Source organism: Notamacropus eugenii, chromosome 2 (genome assembly GCF_028372415.1).
Source record: "Notamacropus eugenii isolate mMacEug1 chromosome 2, mMacEug1.pri_v2, whole genome shotgun sequence".
Taxonomy (NCBI): Eukaryota; Metazoa; Chordata; class Mammalia; order Diprotodontia; family Macropodidae; genus Notamacropus; species Notamacropus eugenii.
In genome coordinates this window covers 103,378,243-103,397,882 of record NC_092873.1, presented here as the reverse complement: position 1 = coordinate 103,397,882, position 19,640 = coordinate 103,378,243, and the positions used below count along the sequence as shown (strand labels likewise).

Sequence of the window (19,640 nt, the reverse complement as noted above, 5' to 3'; positions counted from 1 at the left end):
ACCACAAAATCCACTGATTTAAAAGCATTTCCTGCTAAACATTATGGGCAAATGATGATGATTTTTAACAATTAATTTCCTTCAACTTACCCCAAATGGCACTAATTCGAGGGAACCTTAGATGAGATTCCATTATCGTTACTAATAAAAAGCTAAAAAACTTCTACAAAAGGTCCAGGAAACAGCTGGTTTCATAGTAGATTTCATAACTGTGAATAAAGGGAGAATTGTTCACTATATAAGAGTTTGAAGAAACCAGAGGAGAAAATAATTTTGATGATTTGAAGCTGAGAAGCCTTTACATGACAAGATTAATAGCTAAAAGACTTGTTGATGGGGGAAAAATGTCTTTGCCTCAGTTGTCTCTGATGAAGGAGGGGCAGCTAGGTGCTGCAGAGCACCAGGGCAGGAGTCAGGAAGACCTGAGTTCAAATCTCACTTCTAATAATTGACACTCACTAGCTGTGTGACCTTGGGCAAGTCACTTAAGCTCAATTGCCTCACCCTGAGTCATCTGCAGTCATCCAGAGGAATATCTGGTCACTGGATTCAGATGGTTCTGGAGGAGAAGTGAAGCTGGTAACTTGCACAGCTTTCCCTCCCTCAAAACAAAGTCAAGTGCAAGTCATGTCATCAATTCTCTGGTGGCATGGTCTTCTTTGTCAACGCAGGACGAACACACTCTGATAAACATCTGTTATCCAAGACATATAGGGAATGAGTACTAATATATAAGGCCAAGAGCTTTCATCACTAGATAAGTGGTCAAAGGAAATAAAGAGTCCTCAAGTTTGCTCCAAATCACTAACAATCAGAAAATGGAAATTAAAACAACTCTGAGGTCTCACTGATTCCCCAGCAAATCTTCCAGGGTGCTAACACATGAAAATGGTTCCTGTGGAAAGGACTACACAAAGACAGGCAGCTTGATGTCCTACCTGTGAAGTTATGCAGTGGTACAACAATTGGTGAAAAACAATCTGGAATCATGCTTAAAAGTGTCCAAATCTCTATGCCCTTTGATGCTGAGATCACACAGCTTAACATATATGCCAATGATGCCAAAGATGAGTGGAAAATCTCAGACATGTACATATATCAAAATATTCATTGCAACACTTTGTGGAAGCAAAGAAGTAGGAACAAAGCAGGGGCCCATCACCTGAGAAAGGGCTAAGCAAATTGTGGCACAGGAATTTAATGGAGTTGTGCTGCAACAGAAGAAACAAAAAATATGAAACATGGGAAGACTTAAAGGAACTGATATGGAACAGTGTGAGCAGAACCAGGAAAGAAACACACTCAGGACTACAAAATGGGGGAAATGATGCTGAATGTTATATAACTAGAGTTACCAAGCTTGGCCACAGAGGAGAGAAAATAAACATTTCATGGAGGAAGTGGGGAGATTATGGGTATGTATTGATGCATATACTGTTGGATACATGTAATCTCTGTGACGGTTATTAGGGAACTTTGGAGTAAAAATTTTGTTAGGAGGAAAAACAATGGGGGGAGGGTATACATTAAACAATGAATATAACATGAACACAAAATGTACTACTAAACCTTTAATTTTTTACAAGTGTAATAGGAGACACAGGATAGGCCAGCACAGGCTACCATATATCATGAAATAAGAACTGAGCAGAAGTCACAGAAGAGTCATCAGAGGGATAGATCACCAGAATAAGGGGGGGCCCTCACATGGGAAAATTAAGGATTTCTGGGCAAAAAACCTGTGAGGGCACTGGTATCTGTGCAATACCAGGAAATATCTCAGGAAGGCCACTATCTTGTTGATTAGCCAACTTCTGTAGGAAATATGTAAGGAAACAGACAAGAGGCCCCCAGGACAAAAAGGTGTGGATGGATCGCACTCTGCACCTCTGGAGGGATTTCATACTTTGACAGAATGTACAAATCCCAAATGCTGAAGTTTCCTCCTCTGCTCCCCTCCTTTGTCTCCATGTCACCAAGCACCAGTTGATTCTCAGTCTTCTAATTCTTGGGTGAAGGTTCAAGGGATAAAAATGGATTAAAAAAAGGTACAGAAATAAAGGAGGGTGGAGGGGGTCTTGGAAGCTCTCTTGGAGAAATACCAAGAGTCCAGCCAGTCAAAGGTACATGGAAGGAGCTATGCCAAGGAAGGGATCAGTGAAGCTAATTCCTGGAAATCTGGCACAAGCAGGGGCCTCCAAACATGAAAGGGAGGCTTGGGGACTCAACAGTTCCAGGAGGCACAGGCTCAGCGATCAACTCAGGAGCCCTGCAGAGGACACAGAACAGGCACAGAAGAGTCTACATGGGGGTCTGAATCCAGAAATAGAACAAGTTCTTACCACTAGGGGCCCCCAAGTCTCTTCTTAGCTTCAGGTCCCACTGGGCAGACAATGTAGCTGTGAGAATCCTGATCCCACCTGGGTACAAGGATCTTACCTGTTGGTTGTGAACCACGATTTCCTGGGAAAGGAAGAAAGACATATACAAATCCTTGTAAATGCCAGAGCCACAAAAGCAAGGTTCTGAGCACTGTGGGACAGGGGGCTCCTGCTACTACTTACTCCAGTACAGGATACCACAGAAGAAGCATTTAATCGATGCTTCATCCATCCAGTTCCAACTGTGTGAGTGGATGGGGGAGGGGGAATGCCAGGAGGAGGGCTAAAGGCTGGAACCTGAGACCCCTCCGAAGGCTGTTTCTACTGTGAATATGAGATTCCCTAAGAGCCTTGAGCCCTGGGATCTGGCCCCTTCACCACATTCTATAAGTTCCTGGGGGAGAGTGTAGGGAGAAGAGCTGCAGTCTGAGTCAGACCAGCCCTTCACCCCTGCCTGGGGTCAGATTTCTGACGCAATCAAATATCCTTTCTGTCCTAGAGAATATCATGGATGGGAGGGGGCCTCAGGCCTTTCCCCAGACTATCTCACCTTTCTGACTCCTCTTGTGGACAATGAGGCCAACCCCAAAGAAGATCAGCCCCAGCACAAGGCCCCCAACTCCACTCAGCATCTTACTCTGGGCAGATTCAGACTGTGCTTCTGCAGAGGAGAGATACCAAGGATCAAAACTTTCCCTCAAGAGCCAGCTTCATGTGAGGAGCAGACTGATCTGAAGGGAGCTTGAGAAGGCAAGTAAATCTTGTCTAAGAATGGATTGATGCACAAAGGGCCTTTCAGGACTCAGGAAGTGAAAGCTCACCAAGAGAAATGACATCAATCCATCTCAAAGTCTATCTCCCCAACACTAGGACAAAGGGGCCTATAGGCTAATCATAGAGTCCAAGAGGAAGGGCAGCTCCCAAGGTGGGGGCCAGTGAGGAAGCTGACAAGGTCTCCATAGTTCTTAGATCAGCACTATCATTAGGGGGCTGGGCTGGGAAAAGGAAGGAGGGCAGGTAGCACCACATGGGGTTTGTATCAGCCCAGGGCAGAAGAAAAGAGGGCCCAGGATACACACTGAGGGGATCTCAGAGCTAGCTCCATATCCTGACCAATGTTAGAACTGGAGGGTGAGGGAGCTCTATCTCACTCCAGTCCAAGATGATAGGTTTCTGAAGGCTGGAGTGCTCCACTTGGCATGTGTAGACATCACCATGCTTGGGAGTCATTTCCAGCATCACCAACATCTGGTAAGTCCAGTCTCCATTGCTGACCAGGCCTGTGGACACAACCCCAGCTGTCTCTTCCTGCCCATTCAGGAACCACCTGACCTCAATGTCCCCAGGATAGAAACCAGTGACAGAGCAGACAAGCAGGTTGTGGTGTCCCAGGGGAGCCAGCTTTGATGGATACACAGTCACCTCGGGCTCAACTGGAAGAAAGAAGAAAGATGTTGAGTGAGGAAGCCAGAGTAAGTCTTCTTAGTCCAGCCATCACCTCTGCCATGTGATCCACATCCAGCCTCAGGTCTCCTCTCTTTCCCAGGGCCAGAAATGGGCATCTTGGTAGACATTTAAGTTCCTCCTAAGACTAGAAATCTGAACTAACAGGAAGTGGGCCCAGGAGTCCATGGTGCTGAAGTATAACAGCCCCAGCTCATCAAGATTCAGTGATATGGGAAGAAATTAGCAGGTAAGATTTCTCATTGTGAACAGATAATTTGTAAAGGATTATTTCCAGAATCAGATTATAAGTGCATATAATAAACTATTTGCAGAAAGACATCTAGGTCAAATATTAAGAGATGGTATCTATCCACTGAAGAAATCTTGAATCAGAGGAACAGTGGTGAATATCTAGGCCCAGTAGAAACCTGAGCATCCTGACCCAGAGTCCAGGGTCCCTGGGAGAAGCAGAAATATGTCTGGGTCTGAGGAGAAAGACAATATCAAAGAGTCATCAGAGAAGACTGGGAGGGGGGAGGGAGGGAGAGAATGTGGTTAAGACAGGAGAGAGCAGAACATGGGAAGTCTCTGCTGAGCTTAGATTCAAGGATAAAAAATGCAAAGTTGCATTCATGACTTAAAAAGTTTCATAAAGCCTGGGCACTCAAGACTTGGGGAATTTAATTTTGTATTATTTTGTTGTTCTCTTTTTCCAATTGTGTACAACTCTTTTCAATGCTACTTGGGATTTTTTTTGGCAAAGATATTGAAGTGTTTGGACATTTCCTTCTCCAGCTCATTTTACAGATGAGGAAACTGAAGCAAACAAGGTTAAGTGACTTTCCCAGGGTCCCACAACCAGAAAAAGTCAGAGGCCAGATTTGAACTGAGGGAGAGGAGTCTTCCTGACTCCAGGCCTGGCACTCTTTCCCCTGCCCTACCTGCTGCCTATTAACCCCTTTGGCATTGTATAAATATGAGTTATTTATTGGTGAAGGGTTTGGGGCCTGTTCCCAAGGTAATTAATCTCCATTAGAATTGGAGGAGGTAAGAAAATCTGAATTTGACTGAGGAAAAGGGACTCACAGAACCAGAAGATGTGGTGGGTCAGGAGGGTCCCTTCCCCCTTCTCCCTTCTCCCTTCCCTCTGTCCCTCCAGTCTTTTTCTCCCTTTTATTCTCCCCTTTCTCCTCCTCTCTCTTCTGCCCCCTTGTCCCCTTCTCTCCTGTCTGGTTGTTTGGTTCCTAATTCCTGCCCATCACCTCCGTCATCTTTCTTCTCACTGTCACTTCCTGCCTTCTCTCCCTCTCATCCCTCCTTCTTTCTCCTCCATCCCAATTCCCGCCCCCATCTCCCTTCCTCCTCTCTCACAATCCATCACCTCCCCCTCTCCTGCTCCCCCTGGTCTCTCCCCTGCTCTAGGGGCCCCGCCCCTGCATCTGCTCCTGTGATCCCCCCACCTTCCCCCTTCCTCACCTGCCCCCTCCCATCACAGCCTCCCCTCCCTCTCCGCTCCCTTCCAGCCCCTTCTCTTCTCTCCCCGCCCCTGCTCTGCCCCGTCCCCAGGACGCCCCCCCCCCCCCCGCTCCCTCCTCCCTCTCCCCTGGTCACCCCTCCCCTCCCGGGGTCCACACTCACCGCGCCTGGGGAGTAAGAAGGACTCAGACAACTCGTAGTTGTGCCTGCACAAAGTGTCCACTGAGGCCCGGGTGCGCTCCAGGATCTCCTCCCGTTTGTTCCAACCCTCAGCAAAGGTCCGCCCCAGCTCCGTCAGCGGCACAAACTCCCCCACGGCGCTGTCGCTATGGAAGCGCACGATCTCCTGCCGGTGGTAGATGTATCTCACCACGAACCGCACGTGCTGCGTCCCGTTCACAAAGTGACACTCGGCCTTGCCCTGCAACACGAAGTGCTCTGGGGGGACACCGGAGGAGGGTCAGCCCTGCGGACACCCCCGGCCCTCGAATCTATGACCTCACCTGGGTCAGACCAACCAGAGAGTGACTAACATCCCCTGCCCTTCCTGCACAGGCTCAGCCTCACCCCCTCTGAGGCCCAGAGACCACAAGCGACTTTTCCGAGGTCCCCCCGCAAACCTGGACTGGAGCAGGACTAGAACCCAGACCTCCAGGTTCCCAGACCGCTCCTGTCTGTCTGCTGCAAACACTCCCAGGACATTTTACCCCGAGTCCTCCTCCCCCCAGTTTAACCCCCTCCCGGCCCCTTTGCTGAGACCCACACACACCTCCATGACCCTGGAGATCACAGCCCTCTGTCCTCTTTGATCAGGGGACAGTAATCACATCTATATGACCCTCACTATGGACGACTCTGCTCCAGTTCTGCTGGACCTGGGCTCCCTCCCCCAGTCCCCCTCCTGGGCATGTCTTACATCCTCCTCTTCCTGGAATGTGAGCTCCTCCAGGGCAGGAAATGACTCGATTTTATGTGTAAACGAGCCCCCAGCACAGTGCCTGGCACATGGGGAGAGCTTAATAATGGTTATTACTGATTGATGGCCACCCCACAAGTGACAAAGTAATTTTTAGAAAATATAACTGTGACCAATTAATGCAGCTCCTCAAGAAGCTGTGCTGGCTCCCTATGGACCCCTGGAGAAATTTCAGAGCCCTGACCTTGGCACTCAGAGCCCTCCCAGTCTGACTCCAGCCTACCTTTCCAGCATCTCCTGTTATTCCTTCTCACACACAATTTATGTTTTAGTCGAATCAGATACTTGCTGCTCCCCAAACTCAGCATTTCATCGCCTACCTCCACACAGGTGAACAGCCTCCATGCCAGGCCTGCCCTCTGCACCACTCCCAGCTCATAGATTCCTTGATCTTTTTATACTTAACTATCTTCCCTTCTCTGTGCAGAACTGTACTTCCTCAAAGAGAGTCAGCTAATAAATAAGCATTTATTAACTGCTTACTGTGTGCTGGCTACAATGTCAGGTGCTGGGAATATAAATATATAATGTAATATGTTCCTTAGGAAGAGGAAAATCTGAAAAAGGTATGAGTTTAGGGGGAAAACAATGAGTTCAGTTTTCAACATATGTTTAAGAGAGCTTAGACACCTCAGGCATGAAATATCCAGGAAGCAGCAGGTGATGCTGGACAGAGACAGAGGCAGGAAACACAGACCTCCCAGTCATCTGAACAGACATGAGAATGAACTCTACTGGAGCTGAGGAAGTCCCAGAGAGAACAGGAGAGGGTCCAGGTCAGACCCTTAGGAAACAACCCCATTTAGGGCACAGGATTTGGAAGATGAGCCTGCAAAGAGGACTGAGAAAAAGTGACCAAACAGGTAAGGAGAGAACCAAGAGAGAGCAGTCACAAAAACCCAGAGAGGAGAGAACACCCAGGAGCTGAGGGAGGCTGACAGGGGCAGATTCAGCAGAAAGTTCTGAAGGAGGAAGCCTGAGAAGAGACCATCAGCTTTGGCAATGAAGACATACATCCTTGGTCACTTTGGAGAGAGCAGTCTCATTAGAATAATGAGGTGGAAGTCAGACTGCCAAGGACTGAGGCCTGAGGGAGAGAAGTGGAGACAGTGTGTGCAGACACTTTGTGTAGGAGTCTGGCTGAGAAAGGAAGAGAAAATATGTAGGATGATCACGTGAGCAGATTATCATGTAGACAAGGTGAAATATTTTTATGAAACTAAGAATCTGCTCACTCTGAGGTTCTTTGTAGGAATGCTTCCAATGCCCCTTCTTATTGAACATCCAAAGTATCACCAATAAAGGCACCGCCATCCTCCTGTCACCCAGGCTGGATTTGGGGTTTGGTCTCTCTTTGCATCCCCAGTACTTAAATTTAGCACAGTGCCTGGCACATAGTAGGTGCTTAATAAATGTTTATTGACTGACTAACTGGTAGTGTGAGCAGATACAGAATGAAGTGGAAGGAACCAGCAGAAGAATCTATATATTAACAACAATATGGTGAAGACAAACAACTTTGAAAGACTTAGGAAATCTGATCACCATAATAACCAACCATGACTGCAGAGGACTGATGGTGAAACATGGCACCCACTCCCGATCAAGAGGACTCAGGATGCAGGAGGATTGTTTTAATGGCCAACGCAAAACTTTGTATAACTTAACTGTGCATGTTTTTAACAGGGGGCATGATTTTTCCTCTCAGTTTGAAAGGGAGAAGTATAAGTTTGGGAGGTGGGAAAGGCAGTATTTTGCTGATTGAAAATGTTTTAAAAAGAAAGAAAGAAATTTATAATTTAGACCTAAAATGTCAGTAAATTATATATCCTTCATTGACCCAGAAATAACAGCACTAGGCATATACCACAAAGAAAGTCAAAGGTAGAAGACACATAGGTGAGATAGATACATACACATACATATATGTGTACACAAATACATATATACATATTGTGAGATAGGTGTGTATGTGTGGGTGTGTATACACATAAGCAGCACTTTTTGTTGTAGCGGAGACCTGGATACAAAGTGGATGCCACTATTTGAGAAACAACCAAATGCCTTCTGTTCTAAGAGAGTAAAAGTGTATCCTTGAGATATAAGAAGCGATGAAAGGGCTAGATCCAGTGAATCCCTGGAAAGAGGGTCTGAACTAATGCTGAGAGAAAGGAGCAGAGTAAGGAGGCCAGGTTCCTCAGTGACAATAGTCTGAAGGAAAACAGCATTGAAAGACTTCAGACTCAGGTCAGTGCAGTGACCCATCAAGGCTCCAGGAGACGCAGACTGAAGCACTTCCCATCTCTTGGCAAAGAGGTGATGGACCAGAGGCAGGGAATAAGCCAGACATTTCAGTCACAGCCCAAAGAGACACAGGGCTCCCATTTGTGAGGGTGGGGAAGTTTTTGGTTTAGGTCTGAGTGACTGATGGGTAGTGATAATGATGCAAAAAATGACAGAAAAGATCATCAGTGAAACATTTTTTGAAATACAAGGATCAGAAGAAATGTCAAAAAGGGACAGAGACAAGCAGGGCAGTTTGGGTCCTCTCCTGTCAAATTTAACATACACTTTACAAAAGCAAACAGGGCGGAGCTCACAGTTTCATCTACAGTCAATATTTTCTGGTTTTGAGCTGTCTTTTGCAAAAACTGAGCCTTGAAGGGAGATTAAACTCCTAAGAAAGAGAGTTGAGGAATTGAGGGGGGCACATTTCTCTGTGAGAGAGGGGGGAAATCCACCAATTTTAAAATAATCAGACCACTCAATGCAGAACTGGAAGGGAAGTTAGCTGCCATGCAGTTCTACCTCCTTGTGTTACAAATGGGGATGCTGAGACTCAAAGAAGTGATGTGACTTGCCCAAGGTCACTAAAGTAGGAAAGGAGGGATCAAGCCTTGAACCCAGGACTCCTGACTTCTTTCCACTGGATCACACTGTCTGTAGTCAGAACACAGGGGTTCCAGTCCCAACTGTGCAGAAGAGTCTGAGACCTGGTGCTAATCACTTCTCTCTGAATCAATTACTTTCTCTGTAAAATGGAGACAATAAATGTGGCAGTCTCTATTTCGTAGACTTGTGGTGAAGTTCTCAGAGGACTGTGTATGGAAAGCAACTTGTAACAAGAGAGGCCATAGCAGTAGAAGGTACTTTGATTTTCTGACCCATCCCAATGGGTCTTCCTTCTATCAGTACAGAACAAAACCTATCCACACTTGCTCCTCTTGTGTGATTTTTCCATAGATCCTCTATAGAAGACCCACCCCCACAAGCTAGAGGAATAGGTGTAGGTCTTTGGAAATTCTGAGGTTACCAATAAGACCCATTCAACTTTCTGTCCAATCATACATTTCCTCCATGATCTTTCTTACTGTCATTCATAAGGACAGGTTATCACTGAGAAAAGGTTACAACTGACTACTGCATCTCCTTTTGGAAATGGCAACCTTAAGATTCTGAGGCAGAAAAAAAAATTTGTGCTAAAAAGAACAAACACAGAAAGAAACAAACCACCCTTTGAACTGGGAGCCATTTGGAAGTGGTAGAAGCACTGAGCCATTTCCCAAATGTAATCCAATCAACTCCATTCCTTTTTTTCAGTTCTGGGTCCAATCTATTATCCATCTGCAGAGTTTCCTCTAAATGTGCAGAGTGATGCATTAATTAGAATGTCATAATCTGAACAATGGGCATTTTTCATCCCTTTCATACTTTCCTGTGTGGATTGTAAGGCTGATCTATTTTTAATGCAAGTGTAAATTATCAGTATGAATGTTAAATTTTTTTCTGCCTCACAGGTATTTATCATCAGAGGAACACTGAGTGAGGTAATAATATCTGTTTTTCAGTCTTTCAGGGAATTTCAAATGATTATGGAATGAAAGCCTCGTAATTAACAAACAATAAGAAGGATGGGATCTTATATTCTATAAATTTTTTAGTTAATTTTGAAATAGTAAAAGTTTGATCCATTGTTGAATTCCAAAGAATTGGCATATAAGTCAGTAGTTACTGATGCTCTCTCAGTCATCTCTCCTTTGGGTATCAATAAGGTCCAAGAATTTCCAGGATCTTTCCTTCTTTCAGATTACTTGAATACTGGTCCCTGATACCCTCACAACTGTGTCATTTCTAGCACAAATCTTCTCTATAAACACTTGGTAATCTAGTTGCTTTTCTTGTCATTGTTGTCTTTGCAGTCATTTTTACCTCCATGTTAAATACATCCAGCACTGTTGTTAGAGTCCAAGTGCTATGTGGCTGCACTATCCATCATAGACAAAACTCTGAAGTGCATATTTGCCAATGATATTGACCATTGTGATGGAAGGGATTGAGTGCAGCGTCCAGGTCAAAGAAGAATTCCCTGTGGACACTGAGGTTTCCTAGATATTTCTTCCTCTTCTTTTTCAAGTTTTTAAGTTTAGTTTGAAGTTAAATGCAAAATAAGATAAGAAAAACAAATATTAACATATACACAGAAGAACATGAGAGGATTCAGTACAAAATAATAAATTTCCACTTCAAGAAAACCTATGTAACAAATATTACATATTGATTTCAAAGCTATCCAGCTTTACTTTGTTTCCTTGAAGGTTTTCTTTTGTTCTCTCTTGTGCACTTTTTACTTAATTTTTCCCTCCCTCTCCTCGCCAAAAGGCTATAATTTACACACACATATGTTTATATGTAAACACATATATACATATACATAGATATCTATATACATAAATAGACATATAAACTCATAAACATACATGTAAGACCAGACTGTGCTTGTTTCCATTTGCCATCTGTTTCTCTGAAGGTGGACAGCATCGTCCTTTATGAGTCCAAGTCTTTCCATGTTTTTCTAACTCAACAAGCTCATCATTTACCATATCACAGCAATATTCCAACATAATTACATTCTATCTGAGAGGTTGTCTATGAAAATTTTTCCCAGTTTTCTGCATTCCTTCTATTTTCGGACTGCATGGGTTTTATTTATACAAGAAAATTTTAATTTAAAATAATCAATATTATCCATTTCATACTTCAACAATGCTGTCACCTTATAATATAGCTTAATTTCTGATATTACTGAATCTGCTTTCTTTACATCTTTTTTCCTGGTTTCTTTAAAGTTGCTGGCTTTTTATTCTTCCAAATGAACATTGTTATTATTTTTTCTAACTCAGCAAGGTAATTTTTTGATAATTTAATCAGGATGGCAATACATAAATAGTTAGGTTAAATTGTCATTTTCATTCTATCAGTATTACTTAACCATGTCCTATAAATATTACTTGAGTTATTTAGATCTGATTTCATATAAAAATGTTTTATGTTTTTGTCCATATAGTTCCTGTGTCTGTTTAGGCAGGTATATTCTCAGGTATTTTATGCTGTCTAGTTATTACCAATGGTCCAAAATAAAACTGAATAATATTTCTGACACACAGTATAGTTTCCCTATATTTCTCTTTTGATTGCCAAGCCATTTCTTCTTGTGGATGACTTTGGGCTGACTCTAAGAAGACTTGGAACATTGAAAAATCTTCTGGAAGAAACTTGTAATCACTCAAAGAAGTTTGTCCTCTCCATTCAAACTGGAAATACCAAGTGAATGAAGACTATCTATTGCACAGATTTCAGCATCCACTCAGATAGACATTCTGTAGAGCTTGTCCATCAGTCTAGCTGTCTGGGGTAGACATATATATGGGTCGTGAGTTGGGCACAAATGGTTGGATTTCAGCCAGAAAATCCCACAGCTCCTTTAACTAACCCCAAGCTTTTCATGAAAGCAAAGGTTCATCTTCACCATGCTAATATTTTCCTGGTATTGTGATATGGCAAAAAAATATAAATTACAGTACTTCCTCTGAAGACTTAAGCATGAGTATCACACACAAGGCACTGTCAAGGCATGTAGTGGATATATAAAATATATAAACATTCCAAAGAGGGGAAAGGTGTGAAAAATATCATCAAGGAAGCTTATGATAGGAAGACAAGAGGCGCTACATACATGGTAAGACAAAAAAAATGATGCGTGGACAAACAGCGGGATCCACAGATATCCTCCCAATGGCAGCAGAGAGTAGAATGACTGCTATGAACTTGGGTGGACTCCATATGGAAATTTTTGGGAGAGTATGGACAAGAGTCACATAGAATGGGCAGGCATGGATGAGGTGAGGTGTGCACCTTGGAAGGAAGTTTTGATCAGTGAGATCATAGATGTATTTGAGTATGAGTACTGAAATATAGACTAGCATACAATAAATAAACTTGTCCTTTATTCTATTCTCTTGTCCCTCCCTAGATTGTATCCTATTTCTCTGAGTTCTTTTACAGACAATTTCCTCTAAGTATTCATCTACATCCAAAGGACTGCCACTTAAAATTCAGTGATCTGGGTTTATAATACTACTCTTAAATGAATGAAGGAATGAAAAAAAACCATTTACTAATTACCAAGTGTGAAGCATTATAAATGCAACTACAGAACTAAAGACAATCCCACAATGAAAGAACATGCATGCATTCCAACCGGAGGAAGAATACAGGGCAGTGGTGGCCAGGGAGGGATAATCGGATGATGTGTGGGGCCACAGGGAGTAGATGGACACAGCTCATCCAGGAACAATTGGAAAGTAGATTTTATCACAGCTCTTGGAACCAGATTTTACTTTTGTGGGAGGGGGAAGAGCTGTGAGGAAAGGACAGGCGCATCTCTATGAAGAGGTTTGCAAGGGGCTTGTGGAGGAAGTTGCTGCAGAAAAGGGAATGGGGTGAAGCCTGACAGGATCTTTTCTGAAACTGTAGTCTAGGTTCCTAGGAAAGAAGTTGTGAAGTAGATAGAGCAGGGGCTTGGAGTGAGGAATACCTGGGTTCATATTCAGCCTCAGACACTTCTTGCTCAGCTGTGTGACCCTGGGCAAGTCACTTAACCCTGTTTGCCTCAGTTTCCTCATCTTTAAAATGAGCTGGAGAAAGAAATGGCAAACTGTTCCAGTATCGTTGCCAAGAAAATCTCAAATAGGGTCACAAAGACCCAAGTAACACAACTGAAATGTCTGAACAACAACACACAGCACTGAGGACTTAGTTGCCAATCAAGACAGTGGGGCTACGTAGCATCATTTTTACTTGAAAAGCAAGATGATTGATTATTAAAGCAGTGGTTCCTCCATTTACCTCCTTGCACAAATTATAATGAATTTTGCCTCCAATCTCATCCTTCTGTCATTGCACTCACTGCCTTGAAACCCTCCCCTCCCTGAGCTTCTGGGGCACTTCACCATCTCTCCTTTTTTCTTACCTCTCTTACTACTACCTGTCCGTCTCCTGAGATGACTCTACCTTCTCTTCTTAATCACTAGACATTCATGACCAACATCACCACCCTCTCTTCTCCTCTCTCCAATGTCTCTTCACTGCCATCCCTTCATTTCTTTCTGTCTACAGATATGTCCTAAATCTTCATCTGGGTCCACCTTTTCTTATAGTCTCACTTCCCATGTTTTCAAGTCCTTGCCAAACATCTCCACCTGGATGTTCTCAGGCACCTCCAACTAAAAATATAAACGTCATCATCGTGGCAGTGATATCATATCTTCCTCTTGACTTCCTGATTTCTATTAATGGTGCCACCATTCTGCCTGGCACCAACTGTAGAAAACCTGAAGTAATTTGGGACTCAGGTCTCTCTCTTTCACTCACCTTCCACAAACAAGGCAAAAACCCTTGATTCTTCCTTTTCAGCGTATCCTCTCTAGCCCAGGTTTTCCAATCACAGTGTCACCACACTACTTAAAACCATATAAAATTCAAATATCCTCAACTATATTAATAGTGCAGACACCATACTAACCACATCACCCCTCTAATTACTTGGCCAAGTCACTAACTTTGGGGTTGCAGTTTCCTTATCTACAAAATGAGAGAGTTGGCCCAGATATTGCTAAGGGTCAAATACTGGGATTCTGTGCATATAAAGAGATAGTGTGAGAGAATCATCCATAGGTAAAGCTCCTTCAGAAAAATTAGGGATTAGGGGCGATAACATTTAATATCATTTTTGGACTTTAATAAGGGCCAGAGCTTGAATTAATCAATCAGAAGAAGAACCTGGACTTAACAGTCTCTTTGTTCTCTGAAGTAAACTCAGAGAATATCTCTTCCTATGTCAACAAGATCAGATGGGGCTGACTTAGCATCCTTTATGAGACCCGTAACCTAAGACAGTATCTTGAATAATGGGATTTTTTCTATACCTGTATAATTTGAGGACATATACTATGTTATGGCATGTTAATGGTAAAGAAAACTCATATATCCTGGGTCATAATTTCAATTGACTCATTTGTCAACTCTCTTATTTTATTTACAACCTATTCAATTAAGAAAATTCCTTTCTCATGGTATAATTAAATATGTATTGAGACCATAACTCTGAGAGACAGAGACATCCTGGAACTGTTCTAAAATAGATCAAAGCCTGGTCATTCTTCTATCCAACAGTCAAAAGTTTCTCTCTGGCTCAATGGCCATGAAACTGCTAGCTTTAAGGGAATAAACAACATGCATTCAGCCTGTTTGTCTTTTTTAACCAAACGTTCAGGTTGATTACAAAAAGGGGGAGATCTTGGCCTCATATATTGGGTATGGGGCACAGAATGACACCAGTGTGGTCTCCAATTCAAGCGAGTCAGACCTGAACCCCTTGGAATGACCTCAAACATGTTTAGTATCCTGGTTTCTTAGACATTTGCCCAAACTCTTGGTAAATTCAAAATCTAAAAGTGAGAAAATGTGTTCTAACATTTTCCTACTTTTAGATCTTGATGTTACCAAATTTCTAACATTGTATTTCTGAATCTTGGACACATCTGGAGCCTCTAGACCCTCTTTGCTTCCCTGACCCCTTGAGCTGGCTGTGCTGATAAGTCCTGAGTCCATCCTCATACCTATGATTGCCCTACTCAGCTCAGTCCTTTCTACCAGGATGACAGTCTGCAATATGACTCTCTGCCAAACTCCAGAGACTGCTCTCTGTGGTTTAAAATCTTTTCTCCAAAACCTCCAGCTCACCCCATCACTCTCCACTGCTGTTTAAAGAACAAGTTCTTAATCCTAGAAATCAAGGTCTTCTTCACCTCTGTTCTCATTTCCCTTTCTAGCCTTCTTTTTCACTTTTGCCTATACGAATCCTGAGCTGAAGCCAAAGGCTATAGAGTGTTCCTTAGTTCCTCCTTGTGCTTGCCCTTTTCTGTATTCATTCTCCCACAGACATGGATTCTCTACATCCCCCAGTCCCCTCAGCTCACAATCTCTGTTATCCTCATTGTCATCTCCGATACTGAATCTGTTGTCAAAACTTGGCAATTTTACCTTTTTAGCATCTTGAATATGCCCCATTTTGTGCTCTGACCCTGCCCTAGCCCTGATGCAGGCCTTCACCCCTGTCAAACTATGCTGTTGCAATAGCTTCCTTGTGGGTGTGCCTGCCTCCAGTGTCTCCCCGCTGTAGTCCATCCCTCATTCAGCTGTCAAATGGATCTTCCTAAAGCACAGATCTGACCCTGTCACCCACCTGCTCAGTAAACTCCAGTGACTCCCTATCCCCTCCAGTATCAAATTTAAAAATCCTGTTTGGCCCTCAAAGCCCTTCTCATGTTGGTCCTTCCTACCTTTTCAGTCTTCTTATCCCTTACTCCCTCTTCCCCCACCCATGTACTCTGTGACCCAGTGACACTGGCTGTCCTGCTGTCTCTCCAACTAGACCCTCCATCTCCCAACTCTGGGCATTTCCTCTGGCTGTCACCAGATCTGGAATGCTTTCCCTCCTCATCCCTGACTTGTCGCTTCCCTGGCTTCCTTCAAAGTCCCAGTTAAAATCCCATCTGCTCCAGAAAGCCTTTTCCAGGCCCCCTTAATTCTAGTGCCTTCCTTCCATTGGTTATTTCTAAATTATCCTGAATGTAGCTTGATTGCACACAGTTGTTATCTTAATGTCACCCTCAGGGACTTTCATCTTTCTTTGTATGCCTCACAGTTAACGCAGTGCCTGGCACAAAGTAAGAGCTTAATAAAAGATTGACTCACTTCTAGCTGGGAGGCTATTTAAATATTATGCAGTTTGAATGATTGTCCACATGAGGGCAGCACCTGCACAGTATGAGTGCATGGCTGATACCAGGGTGATCCTGGAGTTCTCAGCTGGGGTAACTAGCCTTCACCCTGCTAGGACTGGGAGATCCCCTGCCGCTGGGTTTCCCCTTGCTCAGGCCCTGACAGACTGTCTGTACAAATCCCCTTCTCTCTTGCCCAGCCCTGGAGAATGGGTGTTATGCATGGCATACTCTCCCCTCCCAGAGGCAGTACAGGACACAAAGCTTAAACCTGGGCCAGATCCTGGAGGACAGCTCTAGAGCATGTTAGGACCAGAAACAGACTGTGATTGGACAGGCCAGGTGCCAGGCCAGACTGCAAAGGCAATAATGTGAACAGTGCAAGAGGAGGTTTTATCTGCTCCCCAACAATACTTACACTAGCTGGAAGAGGTTTGTGCCCCCTCCCACAGGGTTTGCTCCCTGCCCAGGACAAAGGATTTCACAGCCCTGCTGAGTCAAGGAAAAGGTCCCGTGATCCAGGTCTGAAATTCAGGGAGAGCAGCAGTGATGTGGAGACCAGAGATGACACTGGCAGGCAGGGGTCCAAGAGCCAGGGAAGTGGGGGACTAGAGAACATTGGGTCTTTTTCAGCCCATTAACCAGGGATCATGAAGACAGGAGAAAAAACAGTCTGATCCTCTTGGTTTATCCAGCCCAGTAACTGCCTCTAACCTGCCTCTGAGGAATAGATGGGGAGACTTTCCCCTACTCCATCATGATGTTATTTATGAAAACCAAACTCCAGTTTCACTTATGGTCTTGAAATCATACCAGGGAAACTAATCCAGGAAAGTCTATGTCTTCCTCCACCAATAACAGCCAAATTTAAACATTTCCAGTAGTTTAGGCAGACCCTGTAACAATATTTAGTGAGAAAGAAACATTATACAGGGTGGGAAACCTTGGCATTTTGTGATCATACTCCCCCACCCCCCCAATCTATAAACTCCAGTGACTCCCTTTCTCCTCAAATATCAAATAAAAAATCTTCTGCTTGGCCTTCAAGGCCCTTCACAATCTGGCCCCTCCTATTTTTCTAATCTTCTTACACTTTATGTTCCCAGGCTCCCACAGCCCTGCTATCCAGTGACACTGCCCTTCTTCTTCTTCGTGCCATACATTTCTCCATCTCTCCACTCTGGGCCCTCTCTGACTGTCTCCTCTCAGAATTCTCTTTTCTCTCAACTCTGCCTCCTCATTTCCCTGACTTACTTCAAGCATCAGCTCAAACCCCACCTTCTACAGGAAGCCTGTCCTGATCTCCCTTAATGTCAGTGCCTTCCCTCTCTTGATCATGTCCCATTTCTCCTCTATCTATCTTGTTGACATGGAGTTGTTCACCTGTAGTCTCTCCTATTAGACTGTGAGCTTCTTGAGAACAGGAGCTGTCCTTGACCTTTCTTTCTATCCCTGGCATCAGCGCAGTGCCCGGCACACAGTAGCTGCTTCATAACTGCCTAATGACAAACTCCCAGGAGCCTCAGCTTTTGGAGTGGGGGATGCATCAGGTCTCTGAACCCCAAGGAAAAGGGGGAAAGGAAGCAAAGAATCCAAGGCAGACGTAGTTGAGAGTAGAGCCTAAAATAGAGTTTCCCTACTGCTTGTCTATGTGAGGAGCATTCTGGCCCAAGTCCTTCCTTTGGTCTGGGCCCAGAGAAAAGAGTGCTCCCCTTGGGTCCCGCCTGGGCTGCCCAGGGACCTGCTGCTCAGTACTTACCTGGGGCATGTCTGCCTGCAGCCACCTGGGAATTCAGTGCCAGCAGGGTCACAGCCAGGACCTCTGTCCAGATGCCTCTGGAGAGGGAGACACACAGCATCCTGGAAACAAAATGAGTATAAGGAACTCAGAGATATAAAAGTCAGGATAACCTTCCCTTCATGGACCTACCCCCTACATTTTCCAAACTAACAATTTATAGACTCTCTTCGCTGCCCCAGGGTTGGGCAACCTCAGAGTGGAGAGAACCAATTAGTATTGGGAAGGAACTGCATCATTTGTTCCCAGGCAGAGGTTCCTTTTGCAGGGTCTGTTCTAACACTTCAAAGTTCTTCTGGTGAAGAAAAAAAAGATCACAGAAATCCTAGAATCTTAGGGAAGGAAGGGGCCCCAGAGGTCACATCTAACTGGACTGTTACAATGGCCAAATGTTAGGGGGCTGAAGCTGAGCTGCTAGTGCAGATCAGTAGAAGTCTTCACTACTGTAGTGGGTCCCACATATTTTTACAACAAATGTTCCAATATTTTTTAAAAAGAAAGACTGATAAGTCGGCACTCTCTGGTTCAATGAATTCTACTTTAGGCTCACAGAAAAAAATTAAAACCCATCATAAATGATATGGTTTGTGAACATGTTGAAAAGGAAGAGTGATTGTAAAAAGACCATCAAGGCTTCATGAAAATAGGTCCCACCAAACCAATCTCCCTTATTTGACTCTGTAACTGAACTGGCGGATCAGGAGAATCTTGTTGATGTATTAAACCTGGATTCCCACAAAGAGTCTGACAAAATCTCCAGTGCTGCCACTGGAGAGAAGATGGGCAGCTATGGATTAGAGCCATGGACAGTGTTGTTAGCTGAATTTGGAATTGGTTGCATCACTGGGGCCCCAAAATGAGTCCTTAATTAGTGAATGTCAGGTGGGAGGAAGTTCTCTAGTGGAGGATGCCAGGAATCTTATCTTTAGGTCTGTACTAATGAATGTTTTTATCAGCACCTTGGATAAAGACAGAAGACATGCAAAGTAAATTTTCAGATGACTTGAAACTGGGAGACCCAGCTAACATATTAGGTGACAGAAGCAAGATCCAAAAGCTGTTTACAGGTCAGAATGATGAGAGAATTAAATGGAATGAGATTTCATTTAATAGAAATGAAGTGGAAAGTTCTATGCTTAGGCTAAAAAAGCATTTTTTCTGTTGGAGTGACTTTATATGATGAGGGCCCGTCATAATCATAGCATTTATTGCTTTAAAACTTGCCAAATCCTTTATAAATATCATCTTATTTATTCCTGTTGTGACTCTTGATTCACAAAAAATGCTAAGAGCCAAGGTGCCTATGTGGCGCATGGACTTATCTCAATTGGTTTCAGAGAATTTAGAGGAATTATCCAGAGAGAAGCATAAACAGAGAAAACTCCAAAGTGTTAATGAAGCAAAACTTTGCAATGGCATGCATGTATGGAAGGTTAGCCCTA

The 19,640-nt window shown here is 43.8% G+C and overlaps 1 protein-coding gene across 3 annotated transcripts; it reads right to left on the bottom strand.

Moving 5' to 3' along the window:
- Nucleotides 1–1,563: 1,563 nt before the first annotated feature.
- Nucleotides 1,564–18,332, bottom strand: LOC140526141 (H-2 class II histocompatibility antigen, E-S beta chain-like). Of its 3 annotated transcripts, XM_072642099.1 has the most exons (6): nt 18,160–18,332; nt 5,466–5,741; nt 3,533–3,814; nt 2,932–3,042; nt 2,440–2,463; nt 1,564–2,269 (listed from the first exon to the last, which is right to left on the bottom strand). In XM_072642099.1, exons 1-6 carry the CDS (start codon nt 18,257–18,259, stop codon nt 2,256–2,258), a joined length of 807 nt encoding a protein of 268 aa, XP_072498200.1. In that variant the 5' UTR covers nt 18,260–18,332; the 3' UTR covers nt 1,564–2,255. The 3 variants fall into 3 exon arrangements, with proteins under 3 accessions (XP_072498200.1, XP_072498199.1, XP_072498201.1); XM_072642098.1 differs by lacking the exon at nt 1,564–2,269 and having other exon boundaries at nt 2,316–2,463; XM_072642100.1 differs by lacking the exon at nt 1,564–2,269 and having other exon boundaries at nt 2,330–2,463; nt 5,466–5,724; nt 18,160–18,249.
- Nucleotides 18,333–19,640: the final 1,308 nt, after the last annotated feature.

Coding starts and splice junctions, on each gene's coding strand:
- LOC140526141 (XM_072642098.1), bottom strand. CDS start 18,259: ATGCTGTGTGTCTCCCTCTCCAGAGGCATCTGGACAGAGGTCCTGGCT. Junction 5,742..18,159: donor TGCAGGCAGACATGCCCCAG/GTAAGTACTGAG, acceptor GTGTCCCCCCAG/AGCACTTCGTGTTGCAGGGC. Junction 3,815..5,465: donor CTTCTTACTCCCCAGGCGCG/GTGAGTGTGGAC, acceptor TCTTTCTTCCAG/TTGAGCCCGAGGTGACTGTG.